Genomic DNA, 21,133 nt, shown 5'->3' with positions numbered 1-21,133 from the left:
GTGACTTGTGTTTGTAGATTATTTTGAAGTGGTAATTTTGCATGGAAATGTCTTACTTCAGCCTTTTTCTTTATGAATGTTCTCAGGGGACAATGTTGCAAGCCATTGAGAGGTACATGAAGCAGGCCATTGTGGATAAAGTCTCCAGTGTATCAAGTTCAGCATTGGTATCTTCCTTAGTAAGTGAACAAGTAACTGATTCTCATGCATGGTACAGTTTCTAGTTGCAAAAACAAAATACCACTATGATTCTCTCACAAATGAAACATTAAAAAATATGTATACATTTCTGTTACTTTATACAAATGCTTTATCTGACAGAGGAACATTGAAGGATTAAAATGGGCAGTTAAAGTGTGAAATTTTCATATGTTTGAAAGGTTTTTGTCATGAGAAAGCTATGTTATACACATAACACAGATGGGGGATAAGGGTGGGATGAGGGTCAGGAGAGAAACTGGGAGGTAGTCTCTTTCTCTGTCTTCCTCTGTGACCTGCCCTTGAGCCTCTTGTCTCTTTGTCCTCTGCTTTTGTGGGTGCCTTGTGTCTGCAATTGTCCTTCAACCCAAAGTCTACTGTCCCACTACTGAATTTCCTCCCAGGAAGTGCTCTTTGTTTTAGTAATATCTTTTCTTTCTCTTTTTCACCAAAACAAAATTTATTCATGACAGACTATCACATTGTATTTGATTAAAATTGGTTACTAATGTGTGAATGGATTAGATCATCTGAATCACGAGAGTTGCTGGTTCTGGAATATAATTGGTCGAGTTTTACAGCAGGTACTCTACTTTTTTATGGCACTCTGTTTTTTCTTCCAGGTGAGTTTCCTGGAAGTAAAACCTTTGATGTTAACATTATTTAAGTACCATCTTATTAATTATCCATTCCCTTCCCGTCCTTTCCCTCTCATTACTTCCCTTTATACATCTCTCCCAGCCCACAGACATATGCTCACCTTTGCAAAGGGGTCTTGAACAAGTGTGTCAGGTTCACTAGTTGTCTCAGAGACTTGAAATAGACATCTAACACTGTAAAGTTGTTTCTTTTTTTTTTTTCTGGAAATGTCTGTTAGTGATTTCCCAAGAAAACTAACTCATGTTTCTAAACTTTTAGTGACTATGTGTGATCTGTTCTCAATTTTTTCTGTATTTAGCACATGATGAAGATAAGCTATGATGTGGTTAAGCGCTGGGTCAATGAAGCCCAAGAAGCTGCTTCAAGTGATAATATTATGGTCCAGGTACTGTCACTGAATCACCTTGGCTTATGTCTCTAGATCAGCTTTCTGTAACCCTGCATTTTAGGGGCAATTTATTGACTCTCCAGATGAGTATTAGCTAAAGACTAATATTAAGCAATTTAATATTAAGTAGCCTATTAGTGCATATTCTCAAGTAAGTATCCCCTAATTATGATTTACCCTGCTAGTGTTTAGTAGAAGCTATAAGAATGTTTGAGAAAGATTCTTATATTCAGTAATATTTGAGGTGCTTATTCCCAAAGTCATAATTTATTTTATTCCTGTTTGAAAATTTGTGAAGGTGGATGTTCAATTCCAAGCTTTTCAGGCCTTGATTATACTGTTTGAGGTGTGTGCTCAGTCACTCAGTCAAGTTAGACTCTTTGCGACCCTATGGACTGTAGCCCACCAGACTCCTCTGTCCATGGGATTTTCCAGGAAAGAATACTGAAGCATGTTGCCATGTTCTCCTTCAGAGAATCTTCCTGACCCAGGGATCGAACCTGTGTTTCCTGCATCTCCTGCATTGGCAGGTGGATTCTTTACCCCTGAGCCACCTGGGAAGCGGAAAACCCATGACCCAAAACCCAAAACCCATGATTATATTAGACATTATAAAACTTCTGTTGGAAGGATCTACTTTTGATATTCACTAGGCTATTCTTAATTAAAAGGAAGAAGATTAAATTCTTAACTGGCAAGTTTTGTATAAAATACCCCATTTGTGTTTGAGAGAGTACTTATTCCATTTCAGCATTTACTTCTCATGTTAGCATATTCAGTTATGAGGAAATAAAGTAGTAATTTTTCCCTTGGGAAACATTCTCACCCTCCTAACTCTGATCATTGTGTTTTTACACAAAGTGCCATGATAATTACATGCCGTAAACCTACTTTAGGAGATGAATCTATTAACCACTAACATAACCACAGATGATTTAAAGCCACTAAGCAAGACCTGTAACACTGGTTAAAGCCTTGGACCTGAGAGCCTTTGTCCTAAGGATGGATGGGGCAACGCTGAATCTGCTAGAGCCGTCTTCAGATTGTATGTCATCCCCTTAATACTTACCTAATCTGAATTAACAGGGTAAATTAAAAACTCATCCTTTCAATCATGCCTGTGTTTGATTCAGCATGGAAAAGATAATTCTCTTTGTATACATTAGAGTTGGGTATCTTTTTATTAAAAACCTAGCTCTGTATGATTGCATTTTTATGTCAGTTTTATCCTCTTCCTATTCAGCCTTCTTTCTGTCTTACATTCTTTTTCTTGTTCTTTAGTACCATGCATTGGGAGTTTTGTATCACCTTAAAAAGAATGATCGCCTTGCTGTTTCTAAGATGTTGAATAAATTTACTAAATCTGGTCTCAAATCACAGTTTGCTTACTGCATGTTGATCCGAATTGCCAGTCGCTTACTAAAAGAAAATGAAGAGGGGTAAGTGTTTTCATCTAAACCTAAGTAATTTTCCATTTGCTGGTTAACATGCCTCAGAGTTTATTTCCTTTATGAATATTTTTTGGGCAGTGCTGACTTTACAGAGGGATTTGGGATTTTCCAAATTAAGAAGAAAAATCATGGGATTCCTAGTAACACAACTTTTATTTTTACCTTAATGTATGCTTTGGTATGGGCTTCCCTTTTGGCTCAGTGTAAATAATCTGCCTGCAATGCAGGTTCAATCCTTGAGTCAGGAAGATCTCCTGGAGTAGGATATGGCAACTCATTCTAGTACTCTTGCCTGAAAAGCCCCATGGACAGAGAAGCTTGGTGGGCTACAGTTCATGGGGCTACAAACCGTTGGACGTTACTGACCACACACATGCTCTAGTATATGTACTTAATAGGGTATGACCACTAATAATACAATAAATAACAAACTGATATTGAACAAAAAAATACTTACCATAAGTTATATAATAATTAAATGTGAAAGCTGGAAGTGACCTTAAGAATCATCTTTTCTTTTTTATTTTTATAAAAGAGAATGTTGAAGTATTGTATTTAATGATTTATTTAAATAATTTATTCATTTAAAGCACATGAGGGAGACTAGTAGAATTACACATTCATAAGGTTTTTATATTTTTCATGAAGTAGTGTTATATTATCTGATGGTATACAGTGATAATATAAGGATAAGTATTGTAATCTGTTGAGTAACCACTAAGAAAACTAGGAGATACAATGTAAATGTCAATAGAGAACATAAAATGGAATGTTAAAAAAAATACTCTGTTGAGCTTCCTGCTCTCAGTAATGGTAGAGTAGCTTGGTTATATTAGCCCTCCTGCAAATAATGATTATATCATTAGGTGGCTTAATGGTAAAGAACCTGCACGCCAAGCAGGAGATGCAGGTTTGATCCCTGGATCGGGAAGATCCCATGGAGAAGGAAATGGCAACCCACTCCAGTATTCTGCCTGGGAAAACCTTTGGATAGAGGAGCCTGGTGGCTGTAGCTAAAGAGACGAACTCAACCTAGTGACTAAACAGCAGCAGCAGCATGCTTCCCTGAAACAAAAAACCCCACACTATTTGAAAGTACTGGTGAGTGGTGAAAAACAGGCAAAAACTGGAGGGAAGTGGATGTCTGAAAGACAGAAACTATACTGGGTAAAATTTGCATATATCTGGCTGGTCTCTGAGGGCATGCCACAACTTTTGTGTGTGGGAACCCCAAAAGCCATAGTATTTACTAAGTAGACAGTGGGGTCAGAACAGTTTGAAATTAGAAGAATGATGGAAATTTAGGGTGGAAATCCTGGGAAAAAGGGGGCCATAGATACAGTGAGTCTCAAAATAAATTTTCAACTCTGCACAAAAATCATTGTGTACAGGAGAAATACAGAACTATGTACAGTTCCTCTAATTATGCATGTACAGGAGAATACTGGTAAACCTGGCATAAAGCAGTAGCTGTCAGCCGAAAGAACTAAATGGAGAATTCAGTTGCAACACTGCATGGAGAAGATGATGTTTAGAGTTTTCTTCCAGCTAAGTTAACTGCCTGCTCCAGAAACACCTTAGATTCTAAAGTCTTTGCATTTTATCATACACAGTTGTCTGTATATAGTAATAAATTTGAAAGTAATTAAAAAATAAAATTGCTAGAAGTTCAAGGATTTTGGAAAATGTGAGTAGCTGAGAAAAAGCAATCAATAGAAATTGGGCCTGATGTGGCCCAGATATTGCAATTGGCAGATAAAAAATTAAAGCATCTATTGTAAATTTGTTATTAAAGACTTTAATGCAAAATAGTTACAGTGAATGAATAGAGGACATGGAAACTAAAAAAGTTAAAAAAATTTTTTTAAGAACTTAAAAGTGCTATATCAGAGTTCAACCAGAGCAGCAGAACCAATAGGAGTTAAAAATATGAAGAGGTTTCTGGTTTGTTTTTTAAATACATTTTTTTTAAAACATGGAATAAACAGCATAAACAGTTTTGGACCTTGCTAAGCAAGTCCAAAAATCAGTAGGATAGACTGTAGAAAAGGAAGTCCGTAGGCAGTCTACAGGTCATGGGTATAGGTCAAGGCTGCTGTTGACTGGTTAAATTGGTCATCTCACATTTTACTGTAAGCAGCAAGAGGAAACCAGGTCATACCTTCACCAGTTTCCTTGGAAATTTCCTCAAGTCAGTATCCAAGTTTGTTTATAAATTCCGCTTTCCACGTAACCTGCAGGACACAGTTTCACTAGACTCTCTATCAGTACATAACAAGGGTCCATCTTACTCCAGTTTATAATAACAAGTTTCTTCTGATGCTCTGGGACCAGCTTTCTACAAGCAGTTTATGAACCTTCACTGGCTCTTCCTTCAAGACCACATTTCTATTAATAGTTTGTTCAGGCGTTTTAGATTTTCTTCATTATGTTCACTAAAATTCTTGTAGCCTCTACCCATTATCTGGTTCCAAAAACAGTTCCACAATTTTAGGTATTTGTTGTTGTAGCACCTTCACTTTCAGATACCAAAATCTGTATTAGTGTTTTATTGCTGCCATAACAGATTACCACAGGTGTAATCACAACATCCATGATTTCACAGTTCTGTAGGTTAGACATCAGTCTCATAGGTTAAAGTTAAAATGTTGGCAGGGTGCTGTTGCTTACTGAAGAATCCACTTTCAATCTCATTAAGGTTGTTGGCCAGATTCATTTCTTTGTGGTCATAGATTGTAGGTCTCTTTCCTTGCTGGCTGGCAGCCAGGGGTTGGTCTGTGTTGTATAAGGTAATGTATTCACAGGTTCTGTGGGAGAAAGCATGGACATCTTTGGGAAACCAGTCTGCCTGCTACAAGTACAGTAACTGAAAGGGACAATTTGCGGGGTGTCCTAACGTGAAGCTAGAGATCACTGAGAAGAGTGAAAGTGTTAGAGTTAGTGAATTGGAAGATATTGCTATAAAAGTAACTAATTTGGAGACTAGAAAGAAAACAGATTAAAGAAAAATAAACAGAGCTTCAGAGAACAATAGAATAGTATCAAGTGGCCTACCACTTGATACATAATTGGAATTCTAGAGGGAGATGTGAGAGAATGGAGCAAAACTTGAAGAAATAATGAACAAGTATTTCCCAGTATGCATTTCTTCTGGAACTGCAAGATTGATCTAACAATCAACAATTGTCATTATATTCCTCATTTAAAGAATAAAGGGTAAAAATCTTAATATCTTAATAGATGCTAAAAAAGCAATTGATAAAATTCAATGGCAATTTGTAAATTATATCTCTCTTTTCAAGAATTCCCTGACAGTTCCATGGTTAGGACTTGGCACTTTCACTGCTGAGGCATGGGTTCAATACCTGATCAGGGAACTGAGATCCTGCAGAGGAACTGAGATCTGAGGGCTTCCCTGGTGGCTCAGACTGTAAAGAATCCATAGAAAGGAATGTTATTATTATGATAAGTCTACCCCCAATAAATCTCCAATACACTAATATTTATTGGTGAAATATGAAAGACATTCCCCTTAAGATCATGAATGAGACAAGGATGCCTGCTAATCCTGCTTTTTAGGTAACATTTTACTGCAAAGTCCTACGTGGTACAATAAGTTAAGGAAAATATATAAAGATTTGAAACGGGACGTGAAACTATCTTTGTATACAACATTATTTTGTATATAGAAAATGCAAAATAATCTATATATTATCTATTAAAATTGATATGAGTTTACCAGAATTACTGGATAGGCTAATAACCAAAATCAGTTTTGTTTCTACATACCGACAGCTAGTCAATATGAAACAGTTTTGAAAAGATGGTATCATTTCAGTAAAAATCAGATCCTTAGAAATAAATCTACCAAAAATTTTGTGTATTTCTACACAAGATTATAAAATGTTATTTAACAAGTATGACTTGAATAAGTAGAGGGATATATCAAGTTCTTAGAATATTCAGTACTGTAAAGATACCACATCTTCTTTGATCCACGGATTCACTGAATCCTTGATCAAAATTTGAATTGACTTCTTTTAAATACCAAGCAGAAATGCATGCATTTGTGTGTCAAAAGACATCCCAAATGTGCTTTTTCATAATAGCCCCCAAATGGAAGCAAGTCAAACATCCATTAATGCTTGAATCAAAAAATAAAATTTGGTATATTTATAAAATCATCCCCAAGTAAAAGAAATGCAAAAAGGCAAATGGTTGTCTGAGAAGTCCTTACAAATAGCTGAGAAAGGAAGAGAAGCAAAAGGCAAAGGGGAAAAGGAAAGCTATACCCAGCTGAATGCAGAGTTTCAGAGAATAGCATGGAGAGATAAGAGAGCCTTCCTAAGAGAACAGTGGAGAGAAATAGAAGAAAACAATAGAACAGGAAAGACTAGAGATCTCTTCAAGAAAATTAGAGGTACCAAGGGAACATTTCATGCAAAGATGGGCACAATAGAGGACAAAAATTATATGAACCTAACAGAAGCAGAAGATATTAAGAAGAGATGACAAGAATACACAAAATAACTATACAAAAAGACCTTTATGACCCAGATAACCATGATGGTGTGATCACTCACCTAGAAACAGACTTCTGGAGTGTGAAATCAAGTGGGCCTTAGGAAGCATCACTACAAACAAAGCTAGTGGAGGTGATGGATTTCCCGTTGAGCTATTTCAAATCCTAAAAGATGATGCTATTAATGTGCTGCTCTCAATATGTCAGCAAATTTGGAAACCTCAGGAGTCACCTGGAAAAGATCGATTTTCATTCCAATCCCAAAGGACCGGAAAAGATCGATTTTCATTCCAATCCCAAAGAAGGGCAATGCCAAAGAATGTTCAAACTGTCATGTGAGTGTTTGCTCCTCGGTTCTTTGTCTCGTCACAACAAAAATTTGGAGTGACGGACATTGAAGCCCCCTTGGTGGGTCACAGCTCTTGGAGGACAGACCATGTTATAGCTCTTAAATAAATCAGTGTTACAGCTCAGTGTTACAGCTCTATTTATTTAGATAATAGCAGGAAAATCCATCTTCGAGGCACGAGGGCACGTCGATCCAAAGACGCGAAGAGAAGATCGCCCCATTGTGCGGGAGAGAGAGAGGGAGAGGGAGAGAGTGAAGAGGGCTTTGGCTCCTCTTTTTATATGTTTCTCTGTCCCTGGGCCTGTCTTATGTAAATTGGGCTTAGGCAGGAGCATTGTTTGTTTTACCTGAGGTTCTCACTCCGGTCCTCTGACCTCCCTTTGTTCTATTTTCCGCGGGCTTTCCCCTTTCAGGTCTTCTAGCCACCGCCATTTTGGACTCCTTTTCCCTATTCTAACTACCTAACAAAACTACTGTACAATTGCACTCACTTCACATTCTAGCAAGTTCATGCTCAAAATTCTCCAAGCTAGGCTTCAGCAGTACATGAACTGAGAACTTCCAGATGTACAAGCTGGGTTTAGAAAAGGCAGAGGAATCAGAGATCAAGTTGTCAACATTGGTTGGATCATAAAGAGAGAGCTGGGGGAATCTAGAAAACATCCACTTTTGCTTCACTAACTATGTTAAAGTCTTTGATTGTGTGGATCATAACAAAATGTGGAAAATTCTTAAAGAGATGGGAATACCAAACCACCTTACCTGTCTCCTGAGAAACCTGTATGCAGGTCAAGAAGGAACAGTTAGAACTGAACTGGTTCCAAATTGGGAAAGGAGTACATCAAGGCTGTATATTGTCACTCTGCTTATTTAACATACATGCAGAGTACATCATGCAAAATCCTGGGCTGGATGAATTTCAAGCTGAAATCAAGATTGTCATGAAAAATATCAGTAACTTCAGATATGCAGATGACACCACCGTTATGGCAGAAAGCGAAGAGGAACTAAAGAGCCTCTTGATGAAGGAGAAAGAGGAGAGCAAAAAAGCTGGCTTAAAACTCAGCTTTCAAAAAACCTAAGATCATGACATCTGGTTCTATCACTTCATGACAAATAGATTAGGAAACAGTGAAAACAGTGACAGGGCTTTATTTTCTTGGGCTCCAAAATCACTGCAGATGGTAACTGCTGCCATGAAATTAAAAGACACTTGCTCCTTGGAAGAAAAGCTATGACAGACCTAGACAGAATATTAAAAAGCAGAGACATTACTTTGCCAACAAAGGTCTGTCTAGTCAAAGCTATGGTCTTTCCAGTAGTCATGTACAGATGTGAGAGTTGGACTGTAAAGAAGGCTGAGCGTTGAAGAATTGAAGCTTTCGAGCTTTGGTGTTGGAGAAGACTATTGAGAGTCCATTAGACTGCAAGGAGATCAAACCAGTCAATCCTAAAGGAAATCAACCCTGAATATTCATTAGAAGGACTGATGCTAAAGCTCCAGTACTTTGGCCACCTAATGTGAAGAGCTGACTCATTGGGAAAAAAACCCTGATTCTGGGAAAGGTTGAAGGCAGGAGGAGAAGGGGCCTACAGATGAGATGGTTGTATGGCATCACCAACCAGTGGACATGAATTTGAGCAAGCTCCAGGAGATGGCAAAACTCAGGGAAGCCTGGTGTGCTGCAGTCCATGGGGTTGCAAAGAGTTGGACATGACTGAGCGACTGAACAACAACAACATATAGTCAGTAGTATATGTACAATAATAGAGATGAAAAAATTACCATGGTTATTCAATGGACATGAGTTTGAGCAAACTCTGGGAGATAGTGAAGGACAGTGAAGTTCAGCATGCTGCAGTCCATGGGGTTGCAAATAGTTGGACATGACTAAGTGACTGAACAACAGCAATAACCATTGATAAATGTGACCACATGGATAAATCTCAAAGAAGTCGCATACAAACAAATACATTCCTTGGAGTTCTATATAAGTTAATTTCAGATTTAGCTGGCACAACTAATCTATGGTATTACAAGTTAAGATAGTGTTTATCTTTAGGGCATCAGCATAGTACTGCTTGGAAGGTGGCAAATAGGGGGCTTCTGAAGTGTTTTAAATATTGTAACAAATGAATAGATTTGTTATAATTCATTTATGATCTGCAGATAGAGTTTTTTAAATAATTTACCTATGATTTAATTATGTGTCAGGTATAACACATTACTGTAAAACTTAATCAGATGAAAAGGATAATAATTATTTTCCCCACACAGTTGCTGTAGGCCAGGGATTTGGGAGTATTTTAGCTGAGTGGTTTTTGCTTGAGGTCTTTTGTGAAGTTGCACTTAAGATATTGGCCAGAGTTGCAGTCATCTGAAGACTTGACAGAAGCTGGAAAATCTGCTTCCATGTATCTCACACACATAACTGGTACCTTCAAGCAGACTGTTGGCAGAACACCTCAGTTTCTTATTACGTAGACCTCTCCATATTGCTGCTTGAATGTCCTCATAATATTAAGGATTGCTTCCCTCAGAGCAGGTGATACAGGAGAGTGCAAAGTGGAAGTCACAATCATTTTTACGACTTTGTCTTTGAAAACACATCCCAACATTTCTGCAGCATTTTGTTGGATAAAAAAGGTCAGCTCTATTCAGTGTGAGTGGGGACAACACAAGGGATTGAACCCCAGGAAAACCGTCACTGGGGCATCTTCAGGGTTGGTACTGTGTTCATTTTCTAGGGCTGCCAAACAGAATACCACAGACTAGGAGACTTACACAGCAGAAAGTTATTTTCTCACAGCTCTGGGGGCTAGGAAATCGGAGATCAGAATACCAGTAGAGTTGGTGTCCTGTGGGAGCTTCACTTGCATTGTAGCTGACTACCTTCTCAATGTGTGCTCACATGATCTTCCTTTGGTGCCTGTGGAGGGAGAGAGCAAGCGAACGAGAGAGCAAGAGTGGGAGCTGAAACGCTCTCTGTTGTCTCTTTAAGGACTTGAAGCCTGCCAGATCAGGACCCCACACTTAGGACCTCATTTAACCTTAATTATTTCTTGGAGGCCCCTTCTCCAGATAGGGTCACACTGTAGGTTAGGGCTTCAATATATGAATTTGGTGGGAGGGATAGGGGAATGCAGGCATTAAGTCCACAATAGTTACTTCATGTATTTTTCTATATTTTTGTTATAATACAAAGTTAACTTTTAAAAATGGCTGATAATTTCTCAGGCCTGTATAAAGAAATAGTCGTTAGAGTTAAAAAACAAAATTAAAAAAAGCACCAAATGCTGGTAGAATGACGGACAAAGATAAACACAGGCAAGTATGTTCTAACAGTGAATTCTTTTAGCATCAAGAATAAATAAAAGGTTCTAAATTTTATGTAAAGATAATTTGACCCATAGTTTTACTTCGGGTTTCTCTCAGCTGCTTTGCATGCAAGGCAGCAGTGGAGCAATGTCTTAAGAGTGCTGTTCATTTTAATTATATTTTATATTTCCTTGATTGAATACTTCCCAATTTATTTATATTCATTCTTCTATTAATGGGCATTTGGATTGTTTTCTGTTTTGAGCACTTAATAATAATGAAATGGCTATAAACAGCATCTCTGTACCTAATACCACACTGTTTCATTACCATAGTTTTACCTCTTTGTATGTAAGCATGCATTTCTATAGGGTATATATCTAGGAATAGAAATGCTAGATCATTGGGTATACATCTCTTTACTAGGTAAGTTGAGCTTTTTTCAAAGTGATTGTACCAATTTACATTCTAGCCAGCAGTGTGAGATTTCTTGAGGCTTGATACTGTCAAAATTTTAAAATTTTACTAATATAATTTTACTAATCTATATTTTTTTATTGACATATAACTCACATGTCATAAAATTCACCTTTTTAAAGTGTGTAATTCAGTGGCCTTTATAGTATGTTCACAAAGTTGTATAACCATTACCACTAACTCCAAAACATTTTTACCACCCTAAAAAGAAACCGACAACCCATTAACAGTCCCATTGCCTATACTACCCTCCCCTCAAGCCCTGAAAAACATTAATCTGCTTCCCATCTCTATGGATATGCCTGTTCTGGACATTTCATATAAATGGAATCAAACAGTATGTGGTCTTTAGTTTTTGGTTTCTTTGGCTCAGCAGTAAAGAATATGCTTGCAATTCAGGTGATGTGGTAGATGCGGGTTCAATCCCTGGGCCTGGAAGATCCCTGGAGGAAATGGCAGCCCACTCCAGTATTCTTTCTTGCCTGGAAAATCCCATGGACAGAGGAGCCTGGCAGGCTGTACAGTCCATGGGGTTGTAAAGAGTTGGAAACGACTGAGTGACTGAACACACAATAATGTTTTCAGGGTTCATCTATGTTATAGAGGTATCAGTACTTCATTCTTTTTATGGCTGAATAGTATTCCACTGGGCAGCTCTACCATATTTGTTTTCATTCATCTGTTGATGGACATTTGGGTTGTTTCCACTCTGACTTTTATGAATAATACCACTATTGGCAGTTATGCATAATTTTTTTATGTGAACATGCTTTCGGTTCTTTTGGACATTTACCTGTGAGTAGAATCCCCAGATCATAATGGAACTATGTTTAACATTTTGAGGAATGCCAGACTGTTTTACAAAGTAGTTGCACCATTTTGCATTCTTGACAGCAATGTGTGAAGACTCTTGACTTCTCCACATTCTAACCAACACTTACTATTATCTGTCTTTTGAAATTATACATGCCATAGGAAGTATGAAGAGGTATATCAATGTGGGATTTCTTTTTCCATTGGAAAAGTTTTATTGAAAAAAACTATATGAAGAAGTTCTTGGTTTGATAGCAAGAAAGGCTTTATTTCCTTAACAAGTTTGAGCATCTTTTCATGTGCTTGTTGGGCATTTCTGTATCTTTTCTGGAGAAAGGTTTTTTCAAATCCTTTTCTTATTATAAAAATGGGGTCATTTATCTTTTATTTGCAGTAGTTGTTAAATATATTTTGGATGCTAGAACTTTATTACACATATAAGTTGCAAGTGTTTCCTTCCATTCTGTGGTCTTTCTTTTCAATTTCTTGATAGTGTCCTTTGATCAAGCCTAATATGTGTGGTGTTTTATTTTGGTTGTTTGTGCTTTTGTTATTTTACCTAAGAAGCCATTGTCTAATCCAAGGTCACAAAGACTTAAACTTTTGCTTCTTTCTTCTGAGAGTTTTATTTTTTACAGATTTTGATCTTTGATCCATTTTGAGATATTTTTTGTATGATTTGAAGTAGGGGCTCAGTTTCATCTTTTTCATGCGGATATCCAATTGCAATATGAGTTTGCAGTTGTCTCAGCACCATTTTGGAGAAGGAAGTGGCAGTCCACGCCAGTGTTCTTGCCTTGGAGATCCCATGGACAGAGGAGCCTGGCAGGCTGCTGTCCGTGGGGTTGCAAACAGTTAGACACCACTGAGCGTGAGCACGCAGCACCATTTGATGAAAGACTGTTCCTTTTCCATTAAATTGTCTTGGCATCCTTGACAAGTCATTGTGGTTTTAAGTTGTAATTTCCTAATTACTAATGAGTTTGAAAACCTTTTTCTGTATTAATTAACCATTTGATATTCTATTTAAATACCTTTTGGTATTTTGCTGCAATTTTGGGGGAAGGAGTTTGGGTTATCCACTTTATCCTTATTGATTTCTAGTTCTTCTGCATTCTAGATGTGAGTCCTTTGTTGGTTTTATGTGTTGCAAATAGTTTTTTGCACTCAAGTTTGTCTGTTCCTTTTTTGGTATCTTAATGAACAGAATGTTCTTAAATATAATGTCACTCTTTTACGTTTGGAGTGATATTTTGGGTGTCTTAATCGAGAAATATTTTCTACCCCAAGTTCTGAACTGTATCATCTGTACTGTTTTCTATAAGCAGTATAGTTTTAACTTTCATGTTTTAGGTCTGTAATCTACCTGGAATTGTTTTTTGGATATGGTGTGAGATTGTTGTTGTTTAGTAGCTCATGGACTGCAGCACGCCAGGCTTCCCTGTCCTTCGCCACCTCCCAGAGTTTGCTCAAACTCATGTCCATTGAATCGGTGATGCCATCCAGCCATCTTGTCGTCTGTCATCCCCTTCTCCTCCTGCCTTCAATCTTTCCCAGCATCAAGGTCTTTTCTAATGAGTTTCAGCTCTTTGCATCAGATAGCCAAAGTATTGGAGCTTCAGCATCAGACCTTCCAATGAATATTCAGGATTGATTTCCTTTAGGATTGACTCGTATAAGATAGCAGTCTTTTTTCCCCATATAGATACCCAGTAGTTCCAGCACCATTTGTTGAAATACCTGTCTATACTCATTGCTATGCAGTATCAGCTTTGCCATGAAATAGGCATCCTTGTATGCATTGGTCTGTTTCTGGGCTCCTGTTCTCCACTGCTCTATATTTCTGTCCCTGTACCAGCAGAACATGCCTTATCATCACAGATTTCTAATAGTGTAGGTATATGGTAGAAGAAATCTTCTTTTCCTATTCATTTGCAGCAGTGTTTCCAGTTCTAGTTTTGTATCCTTATTTGTATTTTATGTGTGTGTGTGTTTAATTTGTTATCAGGGATTGTTTAGCTTTCCCCTCAGTTGAGTTTTCCTCTTCCTGGAACACTCCTTCCAAGACCATTAATAACAATCAAGTTCTAACCTGGGCAATCTTATTCCCCAGATTTTCATTCATTGGGACTTTTCTCTAAGGAGACCAGCCATCCCAATGACTGGTCATGCTGCCAAAATGAGTCTTTGACCTCTCATCCTTTGATCCACTTCCAGAAAGCCACAGTAGAAATCTGACTTGATGCCCACCTTCCTATAATAATTTTTATGCAGGTGAGTACAGATTTCCAAGCAAAATTCATACCTGACCTACTGGAGTAAAATTTATTGGGCAAAACTCATGCACTGGAGCAGTACTAGTTGCACTGAGCTCCACGTTGCCCTTTTATTCTAGAACGGTGTACAGACATCTATCAGGACCATTTTTCTCATCCCAAGAGAAGGATTATGACCCTTGAGATTTGAGATTTTTAAACTACATTAGGTAGTGAAGCACCTACCACTCACTGTTGTGATCAGGGGTGGAATGCAGAAAAAATAAGTGGCAGACATTATATCTCATGCCACAGAAATAAAAAAAGGTCAAAACAAACTACTGTTAACAATTATATGTGAACAAATTGGATAGCCTAGACCTTATTTTGATGACTTAGCATAAGTTTTGAGGGGAGCAGTCCTTCTCTGGCATAATTGAAGACTGGGATCCAAACCTTTTCAGATGTATGACATGGCATACTAGTGGCCATGGGCTACTCCATGTCCACCTTTTGCTGTTGGGGAAGTATCATCCACTCCTTTGGCATGTTGGGAAGGAGCTTCAGTCCAGGCTTTCTGATTGACCAGAATTGATTACACATTCAGCTGAGTCCAGTTGTTATGGAGGTTAATAGGAATTTGGCTTCTTTTCTGAGTGGCCAGAAGATCAGTTTTGGACAAAATGACCCATATTCTGTTAAACTCACTTGTTAATTTCAGCATTTCTCTGGCAATTATTTTTAATTTTGTATCTATATTATCATAGATGGTGTTTCAAAATTTTCAGTTTTTGCTATAAACTTCCCTTTTTTTTTTTTTTTAACTGCATCCCATAGATTTTGGAGTGCTGTGTTTTTGTTTATCTGAGGGTATTTTCTAATTTCTCTACTGATTACTTCTTTGACCCATTGTTTGTTCAGGAGTGTGTTTTTATTTTTCTTATATTTGTGAATTTTCCAGTTTTTCTTTTGTTATTTTTAGTTTCATCACATTATGGTTGAAGAAGATGCTTGGTATGATTTTAACCTTCTTAAATTTTTAAAGACTTGTGACCTAACATGCGATCTGTTCTGGAAAATGTTCCCTGTGCACTTGATAAGAATGTATATTCTGCTGCTGTTGAGTGAAAGTTTCTATATATATGTTAGGTCAGTGTTGTTTCGATCCATTGCTTCCTTATTGATTTTCTATTTGGATGTTCTATCCACTATTGAAAGTGGGGTATTGAAGTCCTCTCCTATCAATATTATTGAAGTGCTCTCTGTTTTTCCATTCAGATCTGTCTATGTTTGCTGTATTTAGCTTTTTGAAAGTTGTTTTGACTCTTCTGGGCCCTTTATTGTTGTTCAGTTGCTAAGTCGTATCTGACTCCTTGCAACCCCATGAACTGCAGCATGCCAGGCTTCTCTGTCCTTCACCATCTCCCAGAGTTTGCTCAAACTCATGTCCATTGAGTTGATGATGTCATCCAGCCATTTCATCCTCAGTTGCCCCCTTCTCTTCCTGCCCTCAATCTTTCCCAGCATCAGGGTCTTTCCCAGTGAATCGGCTCTTCGCATCAGGTGGCCAAAGTATTGGAGTTTCAGCTTCAGCATCAGTCCTTCCAATGAACACCCAGGATTGATCTCCTTTAGGATGGACTGGTTGGATCTTCTTGCAGTCCAGGGGACTCTCGAGTCTTCTCCAGCACCACAATTTGAAAGCATCAGTTTTTTAGCATTCAACCTTCTTTATAGTCCAACTCTCACATCCATACATAACTACTGGAAAATCATAGCTTTGACTAGACGAACCTTTGTTGGCAAAGTGATGTCTCTGCTTTTTAATAAACTGTCTTGGTTTGTCATAACTTTTCTTCCAAGGAGCACGCATCTTTTCATTTTGTGGCTGCAGTCACCATCTGCAGTGATTTTGGAGCCCAAGAAAATAAAATCTGTGACTGTTTCCACTTTTTCCACATCTTTTGCTGTGAATTGATGGGACTGCATGCCCTCATCTTAGTTTTTTTGAATGTTGAGTTTCAAGCCAGCTTTTTTACTCTCCTCTTAGACTTTCATCAAGAGGCTCTTTAGTTTCTCTTCACTTTTTGCCATAAAGGTGGTATCATTATGCATATCTGAGGTTATTGATATTTCTCCCTGAAGTCTTGATTCCAGCTTGTGCATCACCTAGCCCAGCATTTCACATGATGTACTCTGCATGTAAGTTAAACGATCAGGGTGACAATATACAGCCTCAATGTACTCCCTTCCTAATTTTGAACCAGTCCGTTGTTCTATGTCTGGTTCTAATTGTTGCTTCTTGATCTGCAAGCAGGCTACTCAGGAGACAGGTAAGGTGTTGATGGTTTAAGTTGCCAAGTTGTGACCAGCTCTTGTGATCCCATGGACTATAACCCACCAGGCTCCTCTGTCCATGGGGTTTTCCAGGCAGGAATACTGGAGTAGTTTGCCATTTCCTTCTCCAGGGGATCTTTTTGACCCAGGGATCAAACCCGGGTCCCCTGCACTGCAGGAAGATTCTTTACTGGCTGAGCCACCAGGGAAGCCCTACAGATAAGGTCCTTTATATTTCCATGTAAATTTGGGGATCAGCTTTGAATTTCTACAACAAAAAGCCTGCTGGTATTTTTATTGGGATTACGTTGAATAGAATAGATCTATTTTGGATAAACCAATTTGGGAGAATTGCCATCTTGATAGTGAGTCTTCTAGTCCATGAACAGAATTTTTCTCCATTTATTTAGATTTCTCAGCAGGATTTTATAGTTTTCAGTGTAAAAGTCTTGCATTGCTTTTATTAAATTTATTTCTATGTATTTTATTCTCTCTGATGTTTTGAATAGTATTGTTAATTTTGTTTTGGATTAATTTTTGCCAATATATAGAAATACAGTTTATTTTTAATTTTTTCATGTTGATCTTGCATCCTGTAACCTTGCTGTGGTTAATTAATTCCACTTGTGTATTTGTGTGTGTGTGTGTGTGTGATATTCCTTCGGATTTTCACGTACAGGATCATGTCATCTGAGAACAAAGACAATTTTCTTTCTTTCCAAACTAGATGTTTTTAATTTTTTCCTAATTATATCATCTTGAACCTTCATAACAATGTTGAGTAGAAGTGGTGAAAGCAGGTATACTTGCCTTGTCCCTAATCTTAAGGAGAAAGCATTAAGCATGATGTTAACCATAACTTTTTTGAAGATGCCTTTTATCAGGTTTTGGGCATTCTCTTCAATCTTTAGTTTTTTTCAGAGTATTTATCATGAATGGATATTAGATTTTGTTGATTTTTTTTTAATCTATTAAGATGATCAGTGGTTTCTGTCCCTTTCATTATTAATTTGGTATGTAACATAAATTAGATTTTCTGATGTTAAATCAATTTTTGTTCTTGATTATGGTTTATAATTCTTTTTTAAATATTGGTGAATTCAGTTAGCTGATATTTTATTAAAGAGCTATATGACTGTGTCAGGAGGGATATTAATCTATTGTTTTCTTGTGAGAACTTGTCAGGCTTTGTTAATCGAGTAATACTGGCATCACATCATATGTTGGGAAGTATTTTACCCTCAGTTATGTTCTAAAAGAGTTTGTGAAAGATTGATATTATTTCCTTAAATACTTGATAGAATTAGCTGGTGAAGCTGTTGTGACCCCTGCTTTTTTTGAGGTAAGATTTTAAATAACTAACTCATAGTTCTGTTTAGATTCTATATTTTCTTTGTAAGTCAGGTTTTGTAGTTTGGTATTTTGGCATTTCATCTAAGTTTGTTGGCATATAGTTGTTTATAATATTCTCTTAGAATCATTTAAATTTCTTTAGTGTCAGTAGTAGTGTCCTCTACTTCATTCCTGATTTTGGTAATTTGTATTCCTTCTCTTTTATTTTCTTCTTTAGTCTAGCTAAAAGTTTGTCAATTTTGTTGAATTTTTACAAAGAACTAACTTTGTGTTTCATTGATTTTTTTTTTTTAATTACTATATTTTTGCATTCTTGTCCACTGATCTCTGCTCTGATCTTTATTATTTACTTTCTTTCTCCTTACTCTGTGCTTGGTTTACTCTTCTTTTTCTGATTTCTTTATTGTAGATACTTAGGTTATTGATTTGAGAGCTTTCTTCTTTTCTGGTATAGATGTTTGCAGCTGTAAATTTCCCTTGAAGCATTGTTTTAGCTATATCTTATAAATTTTGATTTGTTATGTTTTTGTTGTCATTCTGTTTCAGATGTTTTCTTGTTTTTCATTTGATTTATTCTTGACCCATGGGTTACTTAGAAATAGGTTTTTTAATTCTAAATATTGAGGATTTCCTTGATTGATTTTCTGATCATGTATTTAATTCAGTTGTTTTGGGGGAATATATTTTGATGATTTCTGTCCTTTTAAATGTATTCAGACTTGTTTTATGAGTGACGTTTAATATCTTTGAGAACTGTGTATGTGCACTTGAAAAGAATGTATATATTACAGTCACTGGGTTGAATGTTGTAGGTTGAGTTGAGTGATTAAATTGTTCAAGTCTTTTACATTCTTAATGATTTTATCTAGGTGTTCTATCAACTATCAAGTAGGTTTAGACGTCTCTAGCTATTATTGTTAAATGATATATTTCTCCTTTTGTGTTAAGTTTTGCTTTATGTATTTTGAGGTTCTGTTGTTTGTATATGTTTATCATTGTTTTATCAATCTACTGTAATGACCAGTTTCTCATTATGAAATACCTCTTTTTATCTCTTGTAATATTTTTTTCTTAAATTCTGTTTGTCTGATTTTAATATAGCCACCCTTGATCTTTTATGAGTAGTTTGCAGAGCATATCATTTCCCATCATTTTACTTTCATCTCATTTGTATCTTTGAACCTGATGCATGTCTTTTGTAAACAACACATAGTTTGAGTCTGCTTTTTTTCATCATATCTGGCAATCTTTGTCTTTTTGTTGGAATGTTTAGACCATTCACATTTAATATAATTATTGATATGCTTGTATTTAACCTTTGCTATTTTTCTGTTTGTTCTATAGAAGTCTCCTTTTTTGTTCTTCTCTCCTTCTTTTCCTTATTTTGTGTTAACATTTTCAGTATATTTTAATTCCTCTGTCAGTATTTTTACTTTTTTAAAAGTTGTTTCTCTGGGAATTAGAATATGCATTTTAATTTTCCACAATCTACTTCAGATTAGGACTAATTTAATTTTAGTAAGATATAGAATCTTTGCTCCAGTGTAGTTCTGTTCTCTCCTTGCTCCTATTTGCTATTATTGTCATGTATATTACTTGTATGTGCATTATAAATCCAACATACACTGTTATAGTTGTTTTATACAATTTTATGTCCTTTAGTTAAGAAAAATAAAAACAATATTTGCAGAATCATTTATATTAACTCACATATTTATCATTTCTAGTGCTCTTTGTATCTCCTTGATTATTCATGTCATTGTTTGGAGTCAGTCTTTCAGTTTAACAGACTTTGTTTAGTATTTTTTATAACATAAGGTATGTTAGCAATGCATTGTCTTAGGCATGGTTTATCTGAGAATGTCCTTTTTTAACCTTCATTTTTAGATCTTAGTTGTGCTAGATAGAGAATTTTTATTTTTTTATTTCAGCACTTTGAATATGGATATTTTATTCCATTGTTTAAGGTGAAAAGGCAATAATTATATTGTAGCTCTTCTCTACAGTGTGATGAGTAGCTTTCATCTTACTGCTGTCCTTATTTTGTCTTATGTCTTTTGCACTCTGACTGTGGTGTGTCTATGTGTAGATCGTTTTGTATTTTTCCTACTTGGGATTTGTTGAGCTTCTCAAGTGTGTACATTAATATTTTAAACAAATATTGGATGTTTTTGGTCATTATTTCTCAGGATATTCCTTTTGCTCCTTTGTCTCTCCCCTTTCCTTCTGGCATTTCTGTCATGAAAATGTTGATACACATGATCATATTCCACAGGTTTCTAAGGCTGTTTTTTTGTTTGTTTGTTTGTTCTTTGTTCCTTCATTCTTTATTCTCTTTAGCTGGATTATCTCAGTTTAACCTGTCTTCAACTACTGTTGGTACAAATCAGCTGTTGGAGTGCAGGTTTTAATTTTTTAAAAATTGTTTCTGAACTCTTTTTTTTAATTGAAATATTGTTGATTTACAATACTGTGTTAGTTTCAGGTGTATCGCAACATTATTCATTCTTTTTTTATGGCTGAGTTATATAGTTCTTGTGTGTGTGTGTGTATGTGTAGGCCATTGTGTGTGTGTATTAATAATATATATGTATGTATATATACACATTCTTTATCCATCACCTGTTGTTGAACATTCAGGTTGCTCCCATGTTTTTTTTGGCTGTTGTATTGTGCTGCTGTGAACACTGGGCTGCATGTGTCTTTTCAGGTTAGAGTTTTTGTCTTTTCTGGTTCTGTGCCCAAAAGTAGGATTACTGAATCAATTGGTGGCTCTATTTTTAGTTCTTAAGGAGCCTCCATACTGTTTTGCCTAGTGATTGCACCAGTTTACATTCTAACAGTGTTAGAGGGTTCCCTTTTCTCCACATCTCTCCAGCACTTATTATTTATAGACTTTTTGATGATAGCCATTCTGACTTTTTTTTTATTTCAGCACTTTGAATATGGATTCTCTATTCCATTGTTTAAGATGAAAAGCCAGTAATCGTATTGTACCTCAACTCTGCAAG

General features: G+C 36.5%; 1 protein-coding gene across 2 annotated transcripts in view; it reads left to right on the top strand.

Moving 5' to 3' along the window:
• The window catches only part of COPG2 (COPI coat complex subunit gamma 2), a 136,574-nt gene that overhangs the window by 40,306 nt on the left and 75,135 nt on the right, over positions 1-21,133 (top strand). For both annotated transcript variants that reach the window (XM_043463728.1, XM_043463727.1), the window contains exons 7-9: positions 87-179; positions 1,157-1,243; positions 2,528-2,685. In XM_043463728.1, the coding sequence (XP_043319663.1) occupies positions 87-179; positions 1,157-1,243; positions 2,528-2,685 (338 nt within the window). The remainder of the gene's footprint in view (positions 1-86; positions 180-1,156; positions 1,244-2,527; positions 2,686-21,133) is intronic.

The sequence above is a fragment of the Cervus canadensis genome, chromosome 3 (assembly GCF_019320065.1).
Source record: "Cervus canadensis isolate Bull #8, Minnesota chromosome 3, ASM1932006v1, whole genome shotgun sequence".
Taxonomy (NCBI): Eukaryota; Metazoa; Chordata; class Mammalia; order Artiodactyla; family Cervidae; genus Cervus; species Cervus canadensis.
The sequence above is the reverse complement of the archived record's forward strand: the minus strand, read 5'-3'. Positions and strand labels throughout refer to the sequence as shown.